Here is a 24,681-nt window from a genome sequence, read left to right as displayed (position 1 = left end):
AACTGTAACCACAATGACAGTGCTGTCTTTCTGATAGTTATTTCCCAGTTCAAGGGAGGAAAATAAATTGGGGCAAGATAACTGAGACATGGATATAAGAGTCAATTGGACCTATTCATGTTTCACTTCACTGATTTTATTCTTCTGCTAAAACCCCAGAAAAAACAAATTGACAATATGTCATCTTTTTTTAGTAGTTTTCTGCAGACATTTGTGCCTCTGGTGAATGAACCAGACTAAATTTGAATCCAGAGTGGAAATAAAGTAGCAAGTGTAACAATGAAGTGCTTTAAGGTGCATTTAATTTTCACAGTCATATTTCCTTCGTAGAAAATTGCCATCATTCATGTAGGAAAGGTAAAAATAACCTGTCTTTTACCTAGCTACCAGATACCCAGGCACTGATTTTGGTACTTCATGTATTTTGATAATTCTGTTTTTAGTTTGGATCACCTGGATAATCCTACATATAACATATTTTGATATTTTGAGAACTTTTTTTTTTTTTTTTTAAAGATCTGGAAAAGTAGCTTCTTCTTGGAATAGGAATGACTATTTTAGGATACAATACTTGCTGTGAGTCATGAGTGAGTCTCAGTTTTCATGGTTTTCTAAAATAAACTCATTTAAAGACTATGCAGTGAGAAATGTCATATTCTTAACTATCCCATTTCTTGTATAATAGCTTTATTATTTTGTAAGACCTAATAGACTCACTGTTAAAACAACAACAACAAAGTCAAATGAAAATCCCCAGCTGAAGGAAACTTCTAAAATTTTGAGCATCTTCTTATATTTTCCCATTAGTGAGGTCATATAATATATGCTGTTCTTTATTTAACCCATTACTTTTACTTTAATAAAATATAATAGCATGTTTCTGAAAGGAGAAAATTAAAATCTATTGAGAATTGTTTCTGAATAAACTTTTTATTTTTGGAAATACTGAGTTCAAATCATTTTAAACCTTGATTATAAACATTTGTGATAACATTATAAAAATGTTGTTTTAAGTAAATAACATCCTTATATTAAAAGGGAGGAAATAATTTCTGAGGGTACGGGTATTTAATTTTAGGGAGGTTATACATGAATCTCTTAGAAAATCTGATTCTAGGAATCCCATTATCTCAGAAGATACTGTATCCAATGTTCTACATATAATTTTAGGTTTCTTGGATTTGGACCACCACCCCAAAGCCCATCTCTAGTCAGATAGAGAAGGAAAGTGGGTGAACCTTAGGCCCTGCCCTAGACACTTAACAACATTGTCATAGTAGGCAGTCCTTTTCCTTAACACCGTATAAGGCGGTTTCTTGGTGCCGGTAGGATTAGCTGGAATGGAACCTCATCTCCATCGATCTATTAGAGGAGTTCTGTTGTGGCTCAGCAGGTTAAGAGTTTAACTAGTATCCATGAGGATGTGGATTCAATCCCTGGCCTCACTCAGTGGGTTAAAGGATCTGGTATAGGTCACAAATGTGGCTTGGATCTGGTGTGGCTGTGGCTGTGGCAAAAGCCAGCACCTACAGCTCCGATTCACCCCCTAGCCTGGGAACAGGTGTGGCTCTAAAAAAGAAAAAAAAAAAAAAAAGGTCTATTAGGTATTTCTTGCTCCTAAGGGTCCCAAATGAAACAAAAATAGTTTTAAAAACCTGTTTTATTTAATGATAGCAGGTTTTATATTTAAAATAAATTAAGTGGATGACGCAAATACTCCATTTTTTCCTAGGAGACTGTTTTTCAATATTCTGCTTCTTAAGGTTCTACATTCCAAGAAATCCATATAACATGCCCTACTAGCTCATCTTCATTTCTTGTTCTTTTCTACCTTAAAGTGGTTTTGAATACAAAAAATAAGTTAATTTTTTGAAAAAAATTGAATGGTATATTTTAACCTTTCCGTAATGTAGTAGTTGTGGATGTATTCACATTTGAGTAGTAATTGAGTAAAGTATGTAAATATTTATGCTCCTTAAAGTTTTAGATCATATTCTACGGGTTTTTGTAAAATGGCATACATTTGTATATTAGAATTCATTATCAAAACTGATAGGATACATGTATTCAAATTCTCAAAATGTGATATCTATAATTGTTCCCATCTTCAATGTCAGTGAAATCATAGACCCCCTAAGTCATATTTAGTTACAATGCTGTGAATCATTTGTTAATAAATGTTTCCATTGTTACTTTATAATAGCTTCATCCTCTAAAGTTTCAAATAAAAGCTGATTTTAGACTCTTAGTTATTAATGTTCTGGAGGTATTGCCAGAAAAAGCTACATGTCCTATATTCTGTGCCAGTTTCTTAAATTAGAATCTTGGATTGCATCCTCAGCGTGTCACTGTAGTGGTATTGCTGGGTTGCTATGATACGGTGCTTGTTCTATAATTTGTAGCATGAATCTTATATGAGAGCCTACTTTAGATTTCAAATATCTGAGCAGCAGTAAATGAAATATGTTACCTTTTTTTCTTTAAGGAAAATTATACCTGTAAAACTTATTTCTGTTACCAATTATCATACTTAGTACTTCACAGTTTATTCTTTGATATAAAATAGAGAATTAGCAATGAGCAACTTAAAATAATTTGGTTATCCCTAAGAAGTTTAGTTTATCACAGCAACTTTTATGAAAATGGACAAGAGGAAGACTTTATGGTAATGAGTATTTTAAAATTTCAGTGTTCCTGGCATTTGAAGTCTTGAGAGAAATGAATATAGACTAGATTTTCTGGTGAGATTCAAATGAGACAGTACCAGTAAAACTATATTATGAGGGAAAACTCCAAATAATCTTACTATATTGAATTTTGTCTTTGTTTTAATTCGGTGAACTGTTCTTAAAACTAACCCTACGTAGCCATATTAATGAACTAATCTTAGGTGATGATTTTTGAATTTTTACTTACATGTTCCATGAAAATTTCTAACCTAGTATTATTATAAATAATAAATTACTCTTTAACTTTGCCCTTACTATCCCTTTGTTCCTCTCACTCCCTACCTTAAGCCATCACTAATCAATGTTCTGTTTCTGTAGATATCCCTATCCTAGGCCTTTTGCATGAATGGAAGCTATAATATATGGTCTTTTGTGACTGACTTCTTTCTACTTAGCATGTTTTCTAAGTTTGTCCATGTTGTAGCACATATCAGTACTTCATTCCTTTTATGACCAAATAATATTCCATGGAATGGCTTTAGCACCACATTTGTCCATTTGTCAGTTGATGAACGTTTGTTTTTTTCCCCACCTTTTATTATGAATAATGCTATTGTGAACGTTTGTATACAAGTTTTTGGGTGGACATTTGTTTTCATTTCTCTAGGGTATACACTGAGGAGTGGAGTCACTGGATCATATGCTAATTCTGTGTTTAATCAGGAATTGCTACACTGTTTTCTACTGTGCCTACATTTTAAATTCCCACCAGCAGTGAATGAGGGAATTTAAGGGGGAATTACCAACACTTGTTATTCTTATTTTTTTTATTATAACCATCCTCATGGATGTGAATTTATCTCTTTGTGGTTATGATTTGTATTTTTCTAATGATTAATGATGTCAAGCATCTTTTAATGTGCTATTGGCTGTTTGGTATATCTTCCTTGGAAAAATGGCTCTTAAATCCTTTGCCCATTTTATGTTATGTATATTTTTTTAATCATTAGAGTTGTAAGAATCTTATTATTGATATGTCCCCTTTGTATTTTCGTTTTCTTACCGTGTCCTTAGAAAGCACAAATGTTTTTGATTGTGATAAAAAATCCAAGTTATCTTTTTTTTCTTACTGCTCATGCTTTTGGTGTCATATCCAAGAATCCTTTCCAATCCAAGGTTATGAAGATTTACCCTCTTTTTTTTTTTTTTTTAAGGGCCGCAGATGCAACATACAGAAGTTCCCGGGCTAGGGGTCAAATCAGAGCTACAGCTGCTGGCCTACATCACAACCACAGCAACGCCACATCCAAGCTTTGTCTGCAACCTATACCGTAGCTCATGGCAATGGCAGATCTTTTAACCCACTAAGCAATGCCAGGGATTGAACCCACATCCTCATGGATACTAGTTAGGTTCTTAACCTGATGAGCCACAACAGGAACTCCAGTGTAGATTCTGTAACACTGAATTTTTTATTTATTTATTTTTTTGCTTTTTAGGGCTGCATCCGCAGCATATGGAGGTTCCCAGGTTAGGGATCTAATCGGAGCTACAGCTGTTGGCCTACACCACAGCTCACAGCAATGCTGGATCCTTAACACACTGAGCGAGGCCAGGGATCAAGCTCGCAATCTCATGGTTCCTAGTCGGATTCGTTTCCGCTGAGCCTCAGTGGGAGCGCCTATAACACTGAATTTTAATCAAAACTCAGAACCTTTAAGAAGTTAAATGATGTAAACAAACATTTGAAATATGCAATGTGAAAAAAAAATTACCATCAGCTTTATTGGAGTAAAGTTGGTTAGTATACTGTTTATTATTAATTATTTAACTATATTCTTCATAGCTAGGCCACAATGGGAACTTCCCCTGATAATTTCTTTTAAGAATTTGATGGTTTTAGTTCTCAACATTTAGGTCTTTGACCCATTTTGAGGTAATTTTTGCATGGAATGTGATGTAAGTGTCCAAATTCATTCTTATGTGGCTGTTCAGCTGTCCCAGCACTATTTGTTGAAAAGACTGTGCTTTTCCCATTTAATCTTGGTTTCCTTGTTGAGAATCAGTTGGCACATGGTTATATTTCTAGACTCTTAATTGTACTGCATTGATCTCTGTGTGTGTTTTTGTATTTCAAATCAGTACCACACTGTCTGTGAATACTGTTGCTTTGCAGTGTGTTTTGAAATGGGAAAGTATGAGTCTCTCTACTTCATTCTTTTTATTTTGTATCTTGCCTTCCCAACTTGCTTTTAATCTCTTGAAGACAGGAAATCATCTCTAACTTTCAGAACTAACCTCAAAGGATTGGCTTTAATAATTGTTTTGGATATTCTTGGTCACTTGCAGTTGCAAGAGTTAGGTTATTGATTTGGGATCTTTATTCTTATAAAGGCATTTATAGCTATAATTTTCCCTCTAAATACTCTAAATTCTGCTTAAACTACATCCTGTTTGTTTTGTGTCTTCATTTTCATTTGTCTCAGAGTATTTTATTATTTTCCTTTTGATTTCTTCTTTGACACATTATTTAGGAGAACATTGTTGTATTTCCTCATTTGTGAGTTTCCCACATATTTTTTCTGTTTTATGAGTTATAATTTTATTCCATTGTGGTCATAGAACATACTTTATATTATTTCTGTGGTTTTTTTTAGATATTTTGAGGTTTATGACCTGGCATATGGTTGCTCCTGGAGAATGTTTCATGTGTACTTGAGTGTATATATATATATGTATACATATTCTGCTATTTTTGGATGGAGTGTTCTATAGTAAATAAAAATTCTGTGGTATTCTGGAGAAGGCTGTTAGGTCTAGTTGTTTTATAGTGTTAAATAAGTCTTTTGTTTCTTGTTGACCTCCTACCTCATTGTTCTATCCATTATTGAACGTGAGCTATTGAAGTCTCCAACTATTATTATTGGTTTTATCTTCATTTCTGTCAGTTTTTGCTTCATATATATTTTGACACTGTGTTAGTAGGTGCAGATATCTTTATAGTCATTTCATCTTCCTGATGAATTGACCATTTTAAAATAAAATGATCCTATCTCTAGTAAATTTTTTGTTTGCTTCAAAGTTTATCTCATGCTGGTATAGCCACTTCAGCTTTCCTGTGGTTGTTTGCATGATGTATCATTTTATATCCTTTTAATTTCAGTCTGTTTGTATCTTTGAAGCTAAAGTGTATTTTTTGGAGATGGCATATAGTTAGGCCTTTAAAAAAAAAAAATCCAGTCTGACAATCTCTGCCTTTTGACTGGATTGTTAATCCATTCATATTAAATGTTATTACTGATATGGTTGGATTTCTGTCTGCCTTTGTTATTATTATTATTTTGGCTGCACCTACAGCATATGGAAGTTCCCAGGCCAGGGATCGAATAGGAGCCACAGCTGCAGCAACGGCAGATACTTAACCCACTGTGCCACAGCAGGGATTCCTGCCATTTTATTTTTTGTTTTACACATATCTCATGTCTTTTTTGTTCTGTATTTTCTCTTTACTGTTTTCTTTAGTGCTAAGCTAGTTAATATTTTCCAGCACAGCATTTAAATTTGTTTAATAGTTTTTTCACTGTATCTTTTTTAGTTTATTTTTAGTGATTGCTCTTGGGCTTACCATATACATACTAACTTATTGGAATCAATCAGATTTATATTAGTTTAGTTCCAGCGAAATATTAGAACCATTGCTCCTTTATTCCTCTATTTCCTTTTCTTCCTTCTTGTGGCATTATTGTTATGCAGTTACATTTATTAATGTTAATAAACCTAACCATACATTGTTATAATTATTGTTGTACCATGAGTAGTTATTTCTTTTTTTTCCCCTTTTTTGTTTTTGAAGGGCCACACCTGCTATATATGGAAGTTCCCAGGTGAGGGTTAGAATCAGAGCTGCAGCTGCCGGCCTGCACCACAGCCTCAGCAATGACAGATCCAAGCCGCATCTGTGACCCTGCACCACAGCTCATGGCAACGCTGGATCCTTAGCCCACTGATCAAGGCCAATCTGTCCTCATGGATCCCAGTCAGGTTTGTTACTGCTGAGCCACAGTGGGAACTCGCAGTAGTTATTTCTTTAGCTCAGTACAGCTTTGTTTCTACCTACCTCCTTTGTACTGTTATTGGCAAATATATTCTTTCTGTATGTTAATGACCTAACAATACATTACATACATATTATTTTACACAATTAAAAAAAATCTTTTTTTGGGGGGGCTGCACCCAAGGCATATGGAAGTTCCCAGGCTAGGGGTCTAATCAGAGCTGCAGCTGCCGGCCTATGCCACAGCCACAGCAACGCCAGATCCCAGCCGAGTCTGCAACCTATACCACAGCTCATGGAAACGCCAGATCCTTAACTCACTGAACAGGGCCAGGTATCGAACCTGCATCCTCATGGATACTAGTTGGATTTGTTTCCACAGTGCCACAATGGGAACTCCTTATTTTGCCTTAATTTTTTTAAAGAGGGCAGGGATCGAACCTGAGCCCTCATGCATGCTAGTCAGATTCGTCGCCGCTGAGCCATAATGGGAATTCCTTTTCTGCTTCTTTAATCATGGTTTCCTTTATTTCTTTGAACATATTTATAATGGCTATTTTGACGTCATTTTCTATTAAATCCAACATCTGGTTGCAATTTCTGGGGGTGTGGCCCTTAAAAAAACAGAAAAACAAACAAACAAAAATAAACAAAAAACACCAGATTTATGTAATCCCCCTACTTTCAGCTCGTACCTTAATCCCATCCTCTATTTTACCTGGATTTTCTAATCTGGAATGCTGTAGGAACCTCTTCTGTAACCCGCTTTCTGTTTGTTTATTCTAGGATGTGGTGTCCTCTCTTTTGGTTTTGTTACTTAACACTTCATATACTTTGAGTTATTCCATAAATTTGTTGAAGTCTTGCCTAAGGGCCCATTCTATTCTCTTTGGCATTGTAGATTTCTCTCTCTCTCTCTCTCTTTTCCAGGTCTGATCTTTTAGAGTAAAGGGGAGGAAATTAACTTGCCATTTTAAAGTAACATGCATTGTAAACTCTAGGTGGGTAAGGATTTAGAAGATAACTATTAAAGGTCAGTTGATATTTCAAAGACAGAAGTCTTAAACTTGTTTTCCTTACCTTCTAGATGTTTCGAATCCCAGTTTCATTGCAGACATTCTTTGTGATCTTGGGCACACTGTAGTGTGAAATCTTACAGTACTTTACATAGTGTAGAGCAGTGGTTTTCAGTATTTTTTGACTGAAAACTGTAATGAAAACATTTTATGTTACAACTCAGTTCTCATATAAAGTTCCATAAATGTACTTTTATATGCAACATGCTGATATTTTATATTCTTATTTTATTTTGTCTTTTGTCCTTTTAGGGCCACACCTGCAGCACATGGAGGTTCCCAGGCTAGGGGTCGAATAGGAGCTGTAGCTGCTGGCCTACGCCAGAGCCACAGCACATCCAAGCCGCATCTGTGACCTACACTACAGCTCACAGCAATGCCATATCCTTAAACCACTGAGTGAAGCCAGGGATTGAACCCGTAACCTCATAGTTCCTAGTCGGATTCGTTTCCACTTCGCCACGATGAGAACGCCTATATTTATTTTTAAATTCTTGTTGTTACCCACTGAAATTATCTTCCTCTACGCACTAATGGGTTGCAACCCACACTTTGAAAAACAGTTCTCTAGAGCAGTATTTTTTAAAGTGTGAGCCAAAAACATCTTCAAATTGGGTATTAAAAAAAAAAAAACTTAAGAATTTAGAGATAAGTAGGGAATACCTAGCAGGGCTTTTCTTTTAAAAGTTATGTTAATAATTCTCCAAAACTGAAATGCCTCATTTCCCTAGAGTTGTCTTGATTCTTCCTCTACCTAATGCCCTGCAAGGATCTCAACAGTGAGAATATTTTAGTGGGATCAAATTCCAGTCATAGTAATAAAATAGAAGGCAGTTAAGATGCATTTTAAAAAAATTCATCTTCCAGTCATTTAAATTATGTGTTTTGCAAGGTAAGGCATATCTTTTTTTTTAAGATAGTTCTTTGATTGTGCAGCTTTATTGTAGCTTTAATAATTTCCTTGAAGAGCTTTTTATATAGGGGATTTAGTAATATTTTCTAGAAGAGCACTCTTATCCTTGGCTCTGTTACTGTTATTGAAGAGATGAATTTAATTGGTATTTCAGGTCTAGTACATTATGTTCTTAAGTTGTGATTAGGTTTTTTAGAGGCAACATAAAGACTTAAGACATTTAAGGAAGTTCCCTTGTGGTGTAGTGGGTTAAGGATCCAGCATTGTCACTGCTATGGCTCAGAGTGCTACTGTGGTGTGAGTTTGATCCTTCTCCCAGGAACTTCCACGTGCCTGGGTGTGGCCAAAAAAAAAAAAAAAAAAAGACTTAAGACATTTAAAATTGTTAAATATGCTATACTATGATCATAAGTAATGGTCTGAATTGCTCCCAGATCAGTACTTAGAAGGTCAAGATGTACTAAACACTTTATGTGTAGGGCTGGGTTTTTCTCTTCATTTCAATGGCAGTCAGTAGGATCTTCAGTACTAAGCACTTAATTTACTTAAAATTCATTGTCACATTTTGGAAGAAATTAATATTTGAAATAGGTACAGTGTCATTTCTTCAAGAAGACCTCAGTTTAAACGGTTCTAACAAAAATTTGGGGTCTCTTGGAGTTCCCGTCGTGGCGCAGTGGTTAATGAATTTGACTAGGAACCATGAGGTTACGGGTTTGATCCCTGGCCTTGCTCAGTGGGTTCAGGATCTGGCGTTGCTGTGAGCTGTGGTGTAGGTCACAGGCACGGCTGGGATCTGGCGTTGCTGTGGCTATGGCATAGGCCAGCGGCTACAGCTCCAATTCGACCCCTAGCCTGAGAACCTCCATATGCTGTGGGAGCAGCCCAAGAAATGGCAAAAAGACCAAAAAAAAAAAAAAAATTGAGGATTTCTTGTAATTAATTTCAATGTGACTGCACAAATACAGAGTTGTACTTGGGGCATGATGCAAAGCAATTACATCATCAGCATCCACCATTCCATTTGCTCTATGATGTAGGACTGTGGGGTATTCTGAATTTTTCTGTGAATTTGTATGTTTCCAGAGGTATTTTTATTTTTAAACCTCTAAGTGGTATTCTGGTGGAAAATATCAGTTAATATCTCACAGGGAGGATCCTAGGTGAAGAAACTATCACCATAGGAATGAGAATGGATATTATTATCCACATTGAGAATGACAAATGGATAATCAACATTAGCCCAGAAAAAATAGCCAAGTAAGGAGTTCCCGTTGTGGTGCAGTGTAAACCAATGCAACTAGGAACCATGAGGTTGCAGGTTCAATCCCTGGCCTTGCTCAGTGGGTTAAGGATCCGGCATTGCTGTGAGCTGTGGTGTAGGTTGCAGACACGGCTCGGATCCCAAGTTGCTGTGGCTCTGGTGTAGGCCCCTAGCCTGGGAACCTCCTCCTAGCTTGGGAACCTCCATATGCTGCCAGTGCAGCCCTAAAAAAAAAAAGTAAGACATTACCAGACTGAAGCACCACTGTTAGACCTACTTCATTTGTAAGTGTGCTTGTAGTGGGGAGGCCAAGTGTAAAGAGGTCAGTGTGGATACTGTCAGTGCTTTTTACTTTAAAAAAAAATAGTTCTGTTGTAGTGAACAGAATTATTATACATTCTTTTCCTTACAGATTGTTATTCATATTTATGAAATATAGCCAGAAACATAATCTGATCTTTTTTCAACATTTATATATTTTCTGCTTTTTGTCTTTTTCTTATGAGAAAATTCTGAAAGTTGATATTTCAGAAAGGTGCCTAAAAATTGGGATAAACATCTATAATTGCAAACTATTTAATAATTTTTTATGATGCAGTGATCTCATTTTTTCTTACTAAGATAACCATTATAAAGATGTTTTCAACCTATATAAAAAAGTTGCAGAATTCCCGTAGTGGCTCAGTGGTTAACGAACCCAACTAGGAACCATGAGGTTGTGGGTTCAATCCCTGGCCTCGCTCAGTGGGTTAAGGATCCGGCGTTGCTGTGAGCTATGGTGTAGGTCACTGACACAGCTGGGACCTGGTGTTGCTGTGGCGCTGGTATAGGCCAGCAGCAACAGCTCCTATTCGCCCCCTTGCCTGGGAACCTCCATATGCCACGGGTGCAGCCCTGTGAAGACAAAAAAAAAAAAAGTTGCATGTCTTGAACCTAGAAGTAGGCCAACGCATAGTAGATGACCAGAGCTTCGTCTTCTCTCTCATTTAACCTTTTACAACTGAATCAACTCTTCCACAGCTGTTTTACCATAGCTGCTAAGGAACTAAACACAAGTGTAATGTCTTTAACTTTCCTGCTTTTATTAATCCTAGTCTTATTTATGTTTTGTATCTTGCCTTCTCAACCTGCTTTTAAGCTCTTGAAGGCAGGAAAGCATCTCTAACTTTCAAAACTAATCTCAAAGGACTAGTTTTGAAAGTGAAAAATAGGCATATGAAACAGAATTGTATTTGGCACGAAGAAAGTGCTAATGTTAGCATTGTTTTATTATGTAGCACAGTAGACTGCTCAATAGAACATGTGGTTATAGGAGGGGTTGGGTAGGAAAAATTTTTCCTAATACCTAAACATAATTGAGAATTGGACATTTCTGTTTTAACTTAGAGTCAGAGGAGTTAAAATGTTAACTGCTTTCTACATATTTCTAATGTTGGGAAATTCCAGATGTGACCTATCCTATCCAGATATTAGGTAATGCTGGAATATAATTCTGGGAGAGAAACCAAGTTTAAAGACATCTTTAGGCTGAGAAGTAGATTACTGAAAGGAGAAGCAATGAAAGACATTAATTTTTTCCCAGGGGAGACGCAAGAGTTAGGTGCCCAGAAAAAGAAACTTCCTTTTTATATGTACCAGGTTCCTAAATCTGTTTGCTAGTCTTGAAAATAATTTTGTGTCTTCTAGGCTACTAGCTTATGATGTGAGGGAAAAAAATGCCTTCCATATATATTCTGCTTTGCAATATATGCACTCACCTTCATGATCATTGTCTAATCCATTTAAATATACTATTGAGGTAGGCTGTTGATAAACAGTGGTCATTGTGGAGTTCTCATTGTGGCGTAGCACATTAAGGACCTGACATAGTCTCTGTGAGGATGTGCCTTCGATCTCTGGCGTTACTCAGTGTGTTAAGGATCTGGTGTTGCCACAAGCTGTGGCGTAGGTTGCTGATGTGGCTCAGATCCAGCATTGCTGTGGCTGTTGTATAGGCTGGCAGCTGCAGCTCCAATTCAACCCCAGGCCCAGGAACTTTCATATGCTATGGAGTGGCCCTAAAAAGAAAGGAAAAGAACAAAAAAGATATGCTGTTTGTTTTCTTAGTTTGTGTGAGTGCATTTGGGGTATCTGACCCTGGTACATTTTAGCATTACCCTAACTCAGCTTTTTTAAGGACAGCAACTTGACTATAGTTGCATAGTAATTCACTTGGCTTCCTGCCCCAGAAAAATTTAAAAAGCATAGGCATCCTTGGTTAGGTTATCATCTTTATGAAGATTTCTACCTCTGTCTTTGAATAAAGTAGCATTGGTTTTGAATGAAGGAATTCCTTTATATATTATAAGCTCAATGTCAGTATTGAAATACATGATTTTTAAAAATTTAACCTCAGTAGTTCAAGAAACTTAAATAATTGAGCTAAGTGAAAGGTCCTTGTTTATAGATTTGAAAGTTCAGATGTGAAGTTCTGTTATTTTTTGAATGTTCAAAGCAAAAAGACAATATGTTTGTTAGAATCAAATGTGTCCATACTTTTGCAGGAAGGTAAAACAATAAACATTTATTAAATATGTAGCAGGTACTGTGCTAGATAATGAGAGAGTTGGGGAGAGAGAGAGAACACTTGTTTTCTGTCTTTGGGGACCTTATAATCTAGGCATGTAATACACATAAAATATAACTGCCGTATAGTATAGTAAATACTCAATAGGGATAGCACCTAAGATACATTTAGTTAAATGTGAAATAACCAACCAGTTTAGCTTCAGTGCCGTAGAGAGAGCTTCTGAGAGTGGAATATGCTTATGCCAAAACTTAATAAATGGGGAGAGTTCCCAGGAGGGAACATGGGAAGAGGGCATTCCAGGCAGAGGCAACAGTGTAAACTCTTTAGAAAATTGCTCAGAGTGAGGTTTAACCAAAGTGAAAATACATGATAGTATTGAGAGATGGCTCTTGGCAATAGGCAGCTTCGTTTTGTATACAATCCTGAGGAGTTTGAACTTCATTCTGTAATTTTTGGAGTCTCATTGAAAAGTATTCTATATGTTCAGAATGATTCTCATTTTAACAAGATTTTAGCTTTTGAGTAGTTTAGAAGATAAATCAGAAATCTCAGTGTTTATGGGCTCAGGCAAGAGGAACAGGTAGGATATCATTGCTGTAGTGTAGATGATGAATGGTGAAGGATTGAAGTGGCAGTGGGAATGACGCCAAAAGGATAGATTCCAGATAAGTTAAAGAAACAGAATCAATAACGTTCAGTGATTAATTGTGGATAGTGAAAGAGGAAGAAGGTAGAAATTCATTTATGGCATGAATAATGGGATTAGATGAGTAAATTTTCACTAGATTTTTGAGAGAAGTTTTACTTTATGTATGTGAATATCTTCCACAAAATGAATAAACATATAAAGGTAATTCTTGAGTAGATCGTTTTCTAAGTTTCTCTTTATTTTTATTTATAGATGCCACTTCAAATGAACAACAAGAACTTTTCTGTCAGAAGTTGCAGCAGTGTTGCATACTGTTTGATTTCATGGACTCTGTTTCAGACTTGAAGAGCAAAGAAATTAAAAGAGCAACATTGAATGAACTGGTTGAGTATGTTTCAACTAATCGTGGTGTAATTGTTGAATCAGCGTATTCTGATATAGTAAAAATGGTAAGCCTCTAGACTTAAGTTCCTCAGGTTTATATACATTCAAGGTTTGAGGTATAATTATGATTTAATGAAACTAATTTTTAATAAATGTATAATATAAAATGTATAATGTAATTATACATTTTATAATTATTATAACATTCTTGTGTATAACATTCACAAGAATGTTTTTAAAAATAGTCCATTCGAAAGATCATCCGTCCATTCTAGTGATGCTGCCATTGCTTTAATAGCTTGGGAATTCAGTAGTCACAGTGGCTGGTGGCTGCCATAGTGGATAGTACAGATCTTGAGTTTAGGAGAAAGATGTAAGCTCAAGATTATGTAGATTGGTAGGTAATTAATACCATGCAGCTGAATAGGTATGGAAAAAGAACATCTAAAGGAGGAAGAAAAGACCATTGATAAACGATGGGCCTCTCCACATTTCAGCAGTGGATAAGAGAGTTAGATGTTAGAAAAAAAAATTCTTATTTAGGATATTTTGATATCATATGTGTAGTTTTGTTTTGGGTTTTTTTTTTTTTTTTTGGTTTTTGGTTTTTTTAATAGAGCCAAACCTGCAGCATATGGAAGTTCCCAGGCCCAGGGGTGGAATCGAAGCTGCAGCTGCTGGTTTACACCATAGCTACAGCAACACCAGATCTGAGCCATGTCTGTGACACACTGCAGTTCACGGCAATGCCAGATCCTTTAACCCACTGAGCTAGGCCAGGGATCAAACCTGCATCCTTATGGATACTAGACAGGTTCTTAACCCACTAAGCCATGACAGGAACTTCATGTGTAGATTCTGTAACACTGAATTTTAATAAAAACTTAGGACCTTTAAGAAGTTAAATGATGTAAACAAACATTTGAAATATCTGATGTGGAAAAAGAATTACTGTCAACTTTATTGAAGTAAGGTTGTTTAGGATACTGTTTATTAATTATTTAACTATATTCTTCATCAAACTGTAGAAATTTATTTAAGACTTGTGATTTTTGTATTTTGGTGCATACTATCAAAATACAAAAATTCATTTGGAGTAATTAGTCACTGTCTACACCATTTAAGCTTGTGTTACCAGGGTTACAGAAAGTGGTACCAAGTATAACCTATATATAGTTAGTTGCCTTAATTTCCTTCCCTTCCCTAATCTATGTTCTGGGGGAAGAGCAGAATGTTTAAGAAAGTTAAATTTGGCCCTAATTCACTAGTTGAATTTTCTTTTATACATTGTACTAGAAGACTAGTTAAAAGAATTTAAGACATTTTGGTTGGTTTTTATCTTTTTAAAAAGAAAAACCTTAACATTTTTAAAAAGATTAGCTCTAGAGAGACCATGAATCAAAATGAAATTGGCTTCCTAAATTCCATAGATAATGAAAGGTAAGTGGAAGTTGGAAAATATAAATACTGAATATTGATAGATTTTATATTTTGTTCTGGGTTTTATCATTAAAAATATCTAGGAGAAAAATGATATATTTCCATTTTACTGATTTCAAATGGTTTGTATTCAGGAATTTAAAAAATCCTAGGGAAGATATTTTTATCTTTATAAAGTTGTTGCCTCAGATATTGAAATACTCAAATATTTAAGTCAAATTATTCTGTATTTTGCTATATACTAATAAATTCTGGGATTTAATTTCTTTTCCCAAGTAAAAAGGTATGTGTTTTGTCTTTTTTTTAACTTATGGTATTTAATTTAGTATCTAGATAAAAAGGCAATTCCCCCATTTAGTCCTCTAAAGCCCTTCTGTATGTTTGCAATATACAGACAGTTTTATTGGTGGCTATAAGGTTCACATTTTCTTTTGCTACCAAAAAATAAGTATCATTTCAAAGGCAGATTATGCCTGCTTATGGGACATATTTCCTTCTCAAGTTACATAACTCTCTGCCAACTCTTCGTGAAATTAATATCTATCATACTATTCATTGACTCTGTCCTCATATACTGGCTTTGAGTTACAGCAGATAAAATTTTACATTATTACTAAGTCTTGTGGTTGTAGGCATTGACTGTTGTTTGGACTACCATAGAGACCACTTCATAAGAATGGTTGGGAGTTTGCTTGCACCACCAAACAACACTTCTCTCATCCTCTATTCCTCAAAGAGTTTATCTTAAATGATCAACCCCTCAGAAGTATGGCCTTCCATGTTCGCTGAACCATTTGGCCTGTCAGTCTGTTCATCATTCTTCAAAGAATTTTGAGTTGGGCTCACAATCTAACCTTTTCTGGAGCAAAAGGATGTGTAGTTTACTTTGGTACTAAGACATACAATGTGAAAAATGAAATTATAATCTAAAATGAAGCATCTCACAGCATATCCGTTTGTTTTAGAGAGATTAATATTTTTTAGAGGCTCAAAGTAAATGAAATTAAGTTAATTAAATCACCATGGGTTATTATAAACTATGTCTGGAATGGCAATGAAAGTATTCTATTCCTGTCACTCCCCTGCTTTAGTGTGGTGTGTATGCATAAGAATAGAGATATTTTACCAAACTTTTGGGTTGTAAGGTAAGTAAATGGCTGGGTTAGAATATGGGAGGGAGTCGAGGAAACATGAGAAGAATCAAGTTAGGGACTTTGTGCTTATTTATTTATTTATTTGTCTCTCTTTAGGGCTGCCCCCGCAGCATGTGGAGGTTCCCAGGCCAGGGATCCAATCAGAGCTGTGGCTGCCAGCCTACACCACAGCCACAGCAATGCCAGATCCAAGCCTCATCTGCAGCCAGATCCTTATTAACCCACTGAGTGAGGCCAGGGATCGAACCTGCATCCTTATGGTTCCTAGTCACATCTGTTTCTGCTGCACCATGACAGGAACTCCGACTTTGTGCTTTTTTTGTTCGACCCAATTCCCTTTTCTCCTCTTTTTTTTTTTTTTTTTTTGAAGCAAAACTTGGAAAGAACAATTTGTGATTTAAGGAAGAGGAATCTAGAGGTAATGTGTATGAAATTTGGTGTCTGTAGAAGTCAGAGTAATGGAATAGAGAAAAGAGAGAAGCAAATGTCTGCCTTCATATCTTGAAGAGGTTTATAGGTTTTGAACTAAGCTTATAGCCACAACTTAACTTTTTTTCTTAGATGAAGTTATCTTAAATCATTCTGCATTGTGAAATTCAGTTATGCAACAAAGGACATAAATCTAAATTTATTTTTCTTTACAGATCAGTGCTAACATCTTCCGAACTCTTCCTCCAAGTGATAATCCAGATTTTGATCCAGAAGAGGATGAGCCCACACTCGAGGCCTCTTGGCCTCACATACAAGTATGGAACACAATCTTGTATTGATGATTTTTACATTTATGATAGTCTGCTGAAATCATGGAGCTCTGTTTTAGATCTGAGTGTCTATTTAAAATGCTTGACTTTTAATGTTTTCTTTTCTAAAAATACCGTTTTTCATTTTTTTATTGTGATAAAATGCATTTAACATTTACCATTTAAACCATTTTAAAGTGTGTTCAGTGGTATTAAGTATATTCGTAATGCTGTGCAGCATTACCACTGTCTAGTTCCACAATCTGTCCATCACCCCAAATAGACACCCCCTTGTCATTAACAGTCACTAATGTTCATCAGTATTGTAACATGTATCAATATATTGTTCCTTTTAATGGCTGAATAATATTCCATTGTAATGAACATACCACCTTTTGTTTATCCAGTAATTAGTAGATGGACATTTGGGTGGTTTCTGCCTTTGGCAGTTATGCAACTAGAGCTGCTGTAACATTCATAAAAAGTTAACATATGTTTCCCATAAATTTTGAAATGTTGTGTTTTTGTTTTCATTCGCCTCAGAATATTTTCTGGCTTCCCTTTTCATTTCTTCTTTGGCCCATTAGTTATTTAGAAATGTGTTTAATGTCTACATATTTGTAACTCCCAATTTTTTTTTCTGTTACTGATTTATAATTTTATTCCATTGTAGTTAGGTGATATACTTTGAAGTTTTCAATCCTTTTAAATCTTTTGAGGCTTTTTCTATGGCTAATTTTGTTTTATGGCCTAGCATACAGTTTACCATGGATAATGTTTCATGTGTACTTGAGAAGAATGTGTATGTTGTTGGTGGTGGGTGGAGTACTATGTTGAATGTTAGGTCTTCAGCTATTGTTTTTTGAGTTTTTGTTTTTTTTTTTTGTCTTTTTGTATTTTCTAGGGTCACTCCCATGGCACATGGAGGTTCCCAGGCTAGGGGTCTAATTGGAGCTGTAGCCACCAGCCTATGCCAGAGCCACAGCAATGCGGGATCTGAGCCGCATCTGTGACCTACATCACAGCTCATGGCAACACTGGATCCTTAACCCACTGAGCGAGGCCAGGGATTGAACCCTCAACCTTATGGTTCCTGGTTGGGTTGGTTAACCACTGAGCCATGATGGGAACTCCTCTTCAGCTATTGTTGAATTGTCTCTTTCTCTCTTTAGTTCTGTCAGTTTTTGCCTCATGTATTTTTGGGCCCTTTTATTCGCTATGTGTGTTTATAATCGTTTCTTCCTCCTCGGTATCTCTCTTATATCTCCCACTGTAACTCTAATAACAATTTATATGTTAAAGTTCATTTTGCCTAATATTGTGTAGCCACTGTTGAGCTCTCTTTTGGTTACTTTTCATGATAATATCTTTTACATGTATTTGCTTCTAATTTCCTTGTTTCTTTGAATTTAAATTTTCTTGTAAACAGACAAATTATATAGTTGGACAGTCTCTGCCTTTTGACTAGAGTATTTAATCCATTTACATTTACATTTAATGTAATTATTGATAAGGTAGGATTTATATCTGCCATTTTGCTGTTTTATGTCCTGTATTTTTATTCATCTGCTCTTCTATTATTGCTTCTTGTATTAAATAGGTACTTCCTAGGGTACCATTTTTTAAAATTCAGTAAGTTTTATTATATTTATTATTGTACAACCATCTTCACAATCTCATTTTAGAACATTTCTATCCCAAACCCCCAGTCTCTCCCTCCCCCACGATCTGTCCCCTTTGGTAACCATAATATTTTAAAGTCTATGAGTCTGTTTCTGTTCTGCAAATAAGATCATTTGTACCCTTTTTTAGATTCCACATAAGAGTAATAACATACAATGTTTGTGTCTCACTGTCTGAAACTTCACTTAGCATGATAATATCTAGGTCCATCCATGTTGCAAATGCCATTATTTCACTCTTTTTACGGCTGAGTACTATTCCATCATACACACACGCGCGCACACGCGCACACACACACACACACATATATATATATACTACATCTTTTTTATTTGGCCCTCTGTCATTGGACATTTAGGTTGTTTCCATGTCTTGGCTATTGAAAATAGTGCTACAATGAACATTGGAGTACATATGTCTTTTTGAGTCATGGTTTTCTCTGAATAGATCCCCAGAGTGGGATTGCTGGATCACATAGGAATTCTGTTTTTAGTTTTTTTGAGGAGTCTTCATACTGTTTTCCATAGTGGTCGCATCAGTTTACATCCCACCAATAGTGTAGGAGGGGGGTTCCCTTTTCTCCACACTCTTACCAGCAAGCATTTATTGTTTGTAGACTTTTTTATGATGGCTATTCTGCCTGGTGTAAGGTGGTACTTTATAGTAGTTTTAATTTGCATTTCTCTAAGAATTATTGATGTTGAATATCTTTTCATGTGTTTTTTTTTTCGCCATTTGTATGACTTCTTTGGAAAAATGTCTGTTTAGATCTTCTGTCCGTTTTTTGATGGGATTATTTTTTTTTTATATTGAGCTTCAGGGGTTATTTATATATTGTGGAGATTAATCCCTTGTCAGTTGCTTCATTTGCAAATATTTTCTCCCATTCTGTGGGTTGTCTTTTTGTTTTGTTTAGGGTTTCCTTTGCTGCACAAAAACTTTTCAAGTTTAATTAGGTCCCATTTGTTTATTTTTGTTTTTATTGTCATTACTTTAGGAGGTGGATCTGAGAAGATATTGCTGTGGTTTATGTCAGAGAGTGTTTGGTGTATATTTTCCTCTTAAGAGTTGGCCCACTTATATCTTTAATCCATTTTGAGTTTGGTTTTTGTTATGGTGTTAGAGAGTGTTTTAATTTCCTTCTTTTACATGTAGCACTCCAGTTTTCCAAGCACAACTTATCGAAGGGACTGTCTTTTCCCCATTGTATGTTCTTTCCTCTTTTGTCGTATATTAGTTGACCATAGGTGCATGGGTCTAATTCTGGGCTGTCATGCTCCATTGGTCTCTATTTCTGTTTTGTGTGCCAGTACCATGCTGTTTTTATGGCTGCTGCTTTGCAGTATAGTCTGAGGTCGGGGAGCTTGATTCCTCCAGCTCCATTTTTCTTTCTCAGGATTGCTTTGGCTATTTGGGGTCTTTTGTGTTTCCAAACAAATTTTAAATTATTTTGTTCTACTTGTGTGAAAAATGCCATTGGTAATTTGATAGGGATTGCATTGAATCTGTAGATTATCTTGGGTAGTATAGTCATTTTGACAATATTGATTCTTCCAATCCAAGAGTGTGGTATATCTTTCCATCTGTTTTTGTCATCTTTGATTTCTTTCATCAGTGTCTTATAGTTTTCAGAGTATAGGTCTTTGTCTCTTTAGGTAGGTTTACCTAGGTATTTTATTTTGTTTTTGATGTAATGGTAATTGTGATTGTTTCCCTAATTTCTCGTTCTGATCTTTCATCGTTAGTATATAAAAATGCAGTCTATTTCTGTGTATTAATTTTTTATCCTGTGATTTTGCCAAATTCATTGATGAGCTCTAACAGTTTTCTGGTAGTGTCTTTAGGATTTTTCTGGGTACAGTATCATGTCACCTGCAAATAGTGATAGTTTTACTTCTTCCTTTCCAATTTGGATTCCTTTTATTTCTTTTTCTTCTCTGACTGCCATGGCTAGGACTTTCAAAACTATGTTGAATAGAAGTGGCAAGAGTGGACATCCTTGTCTTATTCCTGATCTTAGCGGGAATTCTTTTAGCTTTTCACCATTGAGAATGATGTTAGCTATGGGTTTGTCATATATGGTCTTTATTGAGGTGGGTTTCCTCTATGCCCACTTTCTGGAGGTTTTGGCTTTTTTTTTTTTTTTTTTTTTTAAATCAGAAATGGGTGTTGGATTTTGTCAAACACTTTTTCTGCATCTATTGAGAGAATCATATGGTTTATATTGTTCAGTTTGTTAATGTGGTATATCACACTGATTTTGTGGCTATTGAAAAATCCTTGCATCCATGGAATAAATCCCACTTGGTCATGGTGTATGATCCTTTTAATGTATTGTTGGATTTGGTTTGCTAGTATTTTGTTGAGGATTTTATCTGTTTCCTCAGTGATATTGGCCTGTAATTTTCCTTTTTGTGCTATCTTTGTCTGGTTTTGGTATCAAGTGATCGTGGCCTCATAGAATGAGTTTGGAAGTGTTCCTTCCTCTGCAATTTTTCAGAATAGATTCGCAAGGATCGGTGTCAACTCTTCTCTGAATTTTTGGTAGAATTCGCCTGTGAAGCCATCTGGTCCTGGACTTTTGTTTGTTGGAAGTTTTTTAATCACATTTTCAATTTCAGTGCTCATGATTGGTCCATTCATCTTTTATATTTCTTCATGGTTTAGTCTTACAGGATTGTGCTTTACTAAGAATTTGTCCATTTCTTTTAGGTTGTCCATTTTATTGGCATAAACTAGCTAATAGTAGTTTCTTATGATCCTTTGTATTTCTGTGATGTCCATTGTAACTTCTCCTTTTTCATGTCTGACTTTTTGATTTGAGTCCTCTCTTTTTCCGTTGATGAGTCTGGCTAAGGGTTTATCAATTTTGTTGATCTTTTCAAAAAACCAACTTTTAGTTTCACTGATCTTTTCTATGGTTTTCTTTGTTTCTATTTCATTTATTTCTGTTGTGATTTTATGATTTCTTTCCTTCTTCTAACTTTGGGTTTTGCCTGTTCTTTCTCTAGTTGCTTTAGGTATAAGGTTAGGTTGTTTATTTGAGATTTTTCTGGTTTCCTGAGGTGGGCTTGTATTGCTCTAATCTTTCCTCTTAGAACAGCTTTTGCTGCATCCCATAGCTTTTGGATTGTTGTATCTTTGTTGTCATTTGCTTCTAGGTATTTTTAAATTTCTTCCTTAATTTCTTTGGTGACACATATGGTTGTTCAGTAGCATATTGTTTAGTCTCTACACGTTTATTTTTTTTGCAGTTTTTTCCTTGTTGTTGATTTCCAGTCTTGTAGCATTGTGGTCAGAAAAGATGCTTGATACGATTTCAGTCTTCTTAAATTTACTGAGGCTTGACTTGTGGCCCAGAATGTGATCTGTTCTAGAGAATGCTCCATGTGCACTTGAGAAGAATGTATATTTTTCTGCTTTTGGATGGAATGTTGTATAAATATCTGTAAATATCTATTAAGTCCATCTGGTCTAATGCCACATTTAAGGCCTATGTTTCCTTGTTGATTTTCTGTCTGGATGATCTGTCCATTGTTGTAAGTGGGGTGTTAAAGTCCCCTGCTATTGTGTTATTGTCAGTTTCTCCTTTTAAGGCTGTTAGCAGTTGCCTTATATATTGGAGTCCTCCTATTTTGGGTGCATGTGTATTTACAATTGTTATATAAAACTTCTTTTTGGATTGATCCTTTGATCATTATGTAATGCTCTTCTTTGTCTCTTATAACATTCTTTATTTTAAGGTCTGTTTTGTCTGATATAAGTATTGCTACTCCAGCTTTCTTTTGCTTCCTGTTTGCATGGAATATTTTTTTCTGTCCTCGCACTTTCAGCTGGTATGTGTCCCTAGAATGGAAATGGGTCTCTTGAAAACAGCATATATATAGGTATCCATTCAGCCAGTCTCTGTCTTTTTTTTTTTGGTCTTTTTAGGGCTGCACCCACAGCATATGGAGGTTCACAGGCTAGGTAGGGGTCCAGTCGGAGCTGTAGCTGCCGGCCTACACCACAGTCACAGCAATGTGGGATCCGAGCCACATCTGCGACCTACATCACAGCTCACAGCAATGCCAGATCCTTAACCCACTGAGCAAGGCCAGGGATCAAACTTGCATCCTCATAGATGCTAGTCAGATTTGTTTCTACTGAGCCACTACAGGAACCCCCAGTCTGTCTTTCAGTTGAGGCATTGATTCCATTTACATTTGAGGTAATTATTGATATTTATGTTCTTTTTTGTGTGTTTGTTTGGTCTTCTTAGGGCCGCACCTGCGGCATATGCTGCATATGGCGGTTCCCAGGCTAGAGGTTGAATTGGAGCTGTAGCCGCTGGCTTATGCCACAGCCACAGCCACGCCAGATACAAGCCATATCTGAAACCTATACCACAGCTTACGGCAGTGCTAGATCCTTAACCCACTGAGTGAGGCCAGGGATTAAATCTGCGTCCTCATGGATACTAGTCATTTCCTCTAAGCCACAGCAGGAACTCTGATACATGTGTTCTTGTTGTTTTGTTAATCATTTTGGATTTGTTTTTGTTGGTATTTTTTTTTCCCTCTTCTCTTGTTCTCTTGGAGTTTGATGACTATCATTAGTGTTGTGTTTAGATTGCTTTTTCTTATTTGTGTGTCTGTCTATTATAGATTTTTGGTTTGCAGTTACCATGCAGTTTCAATGTAGAAGTCTCTGTATATACAAGATTGCTTTAAGTTGCTGGTCTCTTACTTGCAAATGCTTTTCCCGTATCCTGCATTTGTACCCTCCTCTTCTCACAGTTTCTGGTTTTTGTAGCATGTTTGTGTGTGGACGATTTCCTGCCCTTTTTTGTTTGTTTTTCTTCATCTTTTTGCCTTTTCTGGGGCCACTCCCATGGCATATGGAGGTTCCCGGGCTGGGGGTCTACTTGGAGCTGTAGCTGCCGGCCTACGCCATAGCCACAGCAATGCGGGATCCAAGCTGAGTCTGCCACCTACACCACGACTCGTGGCAATGCTGGATCCTTAACCCACTGAACAAGGTCAGGGATCAAACCCACAACCTCTTGGTTCCTAGTCGGATTTGTTAACCACTGAGCCATGGCAGGAACTCTGATTTCCTGCCTTTACTACATGTAAGATGTTACCAGTGAGCCTTGTCATTTGTTATTTTTTTGTTTCTAGTTGTGGCTTTTTTTTTTTTTTTTTTTTTCTCCTGTCTTTTTAGGGCCACACCCACGGCGTATGGAGGCTCTCAGGCCAGGGGTTGAATCAGAGCTATAGTTGTAGGTCTGTACCACAGCCACACCAGATCTGAGCCGTGTTTTTGACCTACACCACAGCTCATGGCAACATCAGATACTTCAACCCCTTGAGCAAGGTTAGGGATCGAACCTGCATCCTCATGGATGCTAGTCAGATTCATTTCTGCTGAGTCACAGTGTGAATTCTGAGTTTTGGCCTTTTCTTTTCTACCTAGAGAAGTTCCTTTAGTATCTGTTGTAAAACTGGTTTAGTGGTGCTGAATTCTCTTAATTCTTGCTTGTCTGTAAAGCTTTTGATTTCTTCTTCAAATCTGAATGAGAGCCTTGCTGGGTAGAGTAATCTCAGTCAGAGGTTTGTTTCCCTTGTATGTTACTTATTTCTTTTCCTTTAGGATACCGTTTTAATTTTTTTCTTTTTTTTTTTTTTTTTTAGTTATTTTCTTAGGGATTACATTAGCATCTTAAAACAATTTAGTTTGGTTGATTACTAACTGAATTTTAGTGGTATACAGAACTTTGGTCCAGTATACCTCCATTTCTTCCCCTTCCTTTATGATATTATTTGTGGTATTATAGTCATGCACACATAAAACAGCATTTTATTGCATTTTGCTTTATTCACTTTGCAGATGTTCCATTTTTCATAAATTGCAGGTTTGTGGTAACCTTACATGCAACAAGTTCATCAGCATCATTTTTCCAACAGTATTTGCTTATTTCATGTTTCAGTATCACATTTTGGTCATTATGTGTATAACTTTTTCATTACTGTTATTTTTTTATGGTGATCTGTGATCAGTGATCTTTGTTGTTATTTGTTATTGCAAAATGATTACATCCTGCA

At 36.0% G+C, this 24,681-nt stretch overlaps 1 protein-coding gene across 1 annotated transcript in view; it reads left to right on the top strand.

Moving 5' to 3' along the window:
- PPP2R5A (protein phosphatase 2 regulatory subunit B'alpha) overlaps window positions 1–24,681 on the top strand; it is a 71,901-nt gene that overhangs the window by 16,131 nt on the left and 31,089 nt on the right. The window contains 2 exon segments of the mRNA NM_001100192.1: window positions 13,447–13,643; window positions 16,817–16,918. Coding sequence (NP_001093662.1) covers window positions 13,447–13,643; window positions 16,817–16,918 — 299 coding nt within the window.

Source organism: Sus scrofa, chromosome 9, assembly GCF_000003025.6.
Source record: "Sus scrofa isolate TJ Tabasco breed Duroc chromosome 9, Sscrofa11.1, whole genome shotgun sequence".
Lineage (NCBI taxonomy): Eukaryota > Metazoa > Chordata > Mammalia > Artiodactyla > Suidae > Sus > Sus scrofa.
Note: the sequence above shows the minus strand (reverse complement) of the source record. Positions and strands in the feature narration are given on the sequence as shown.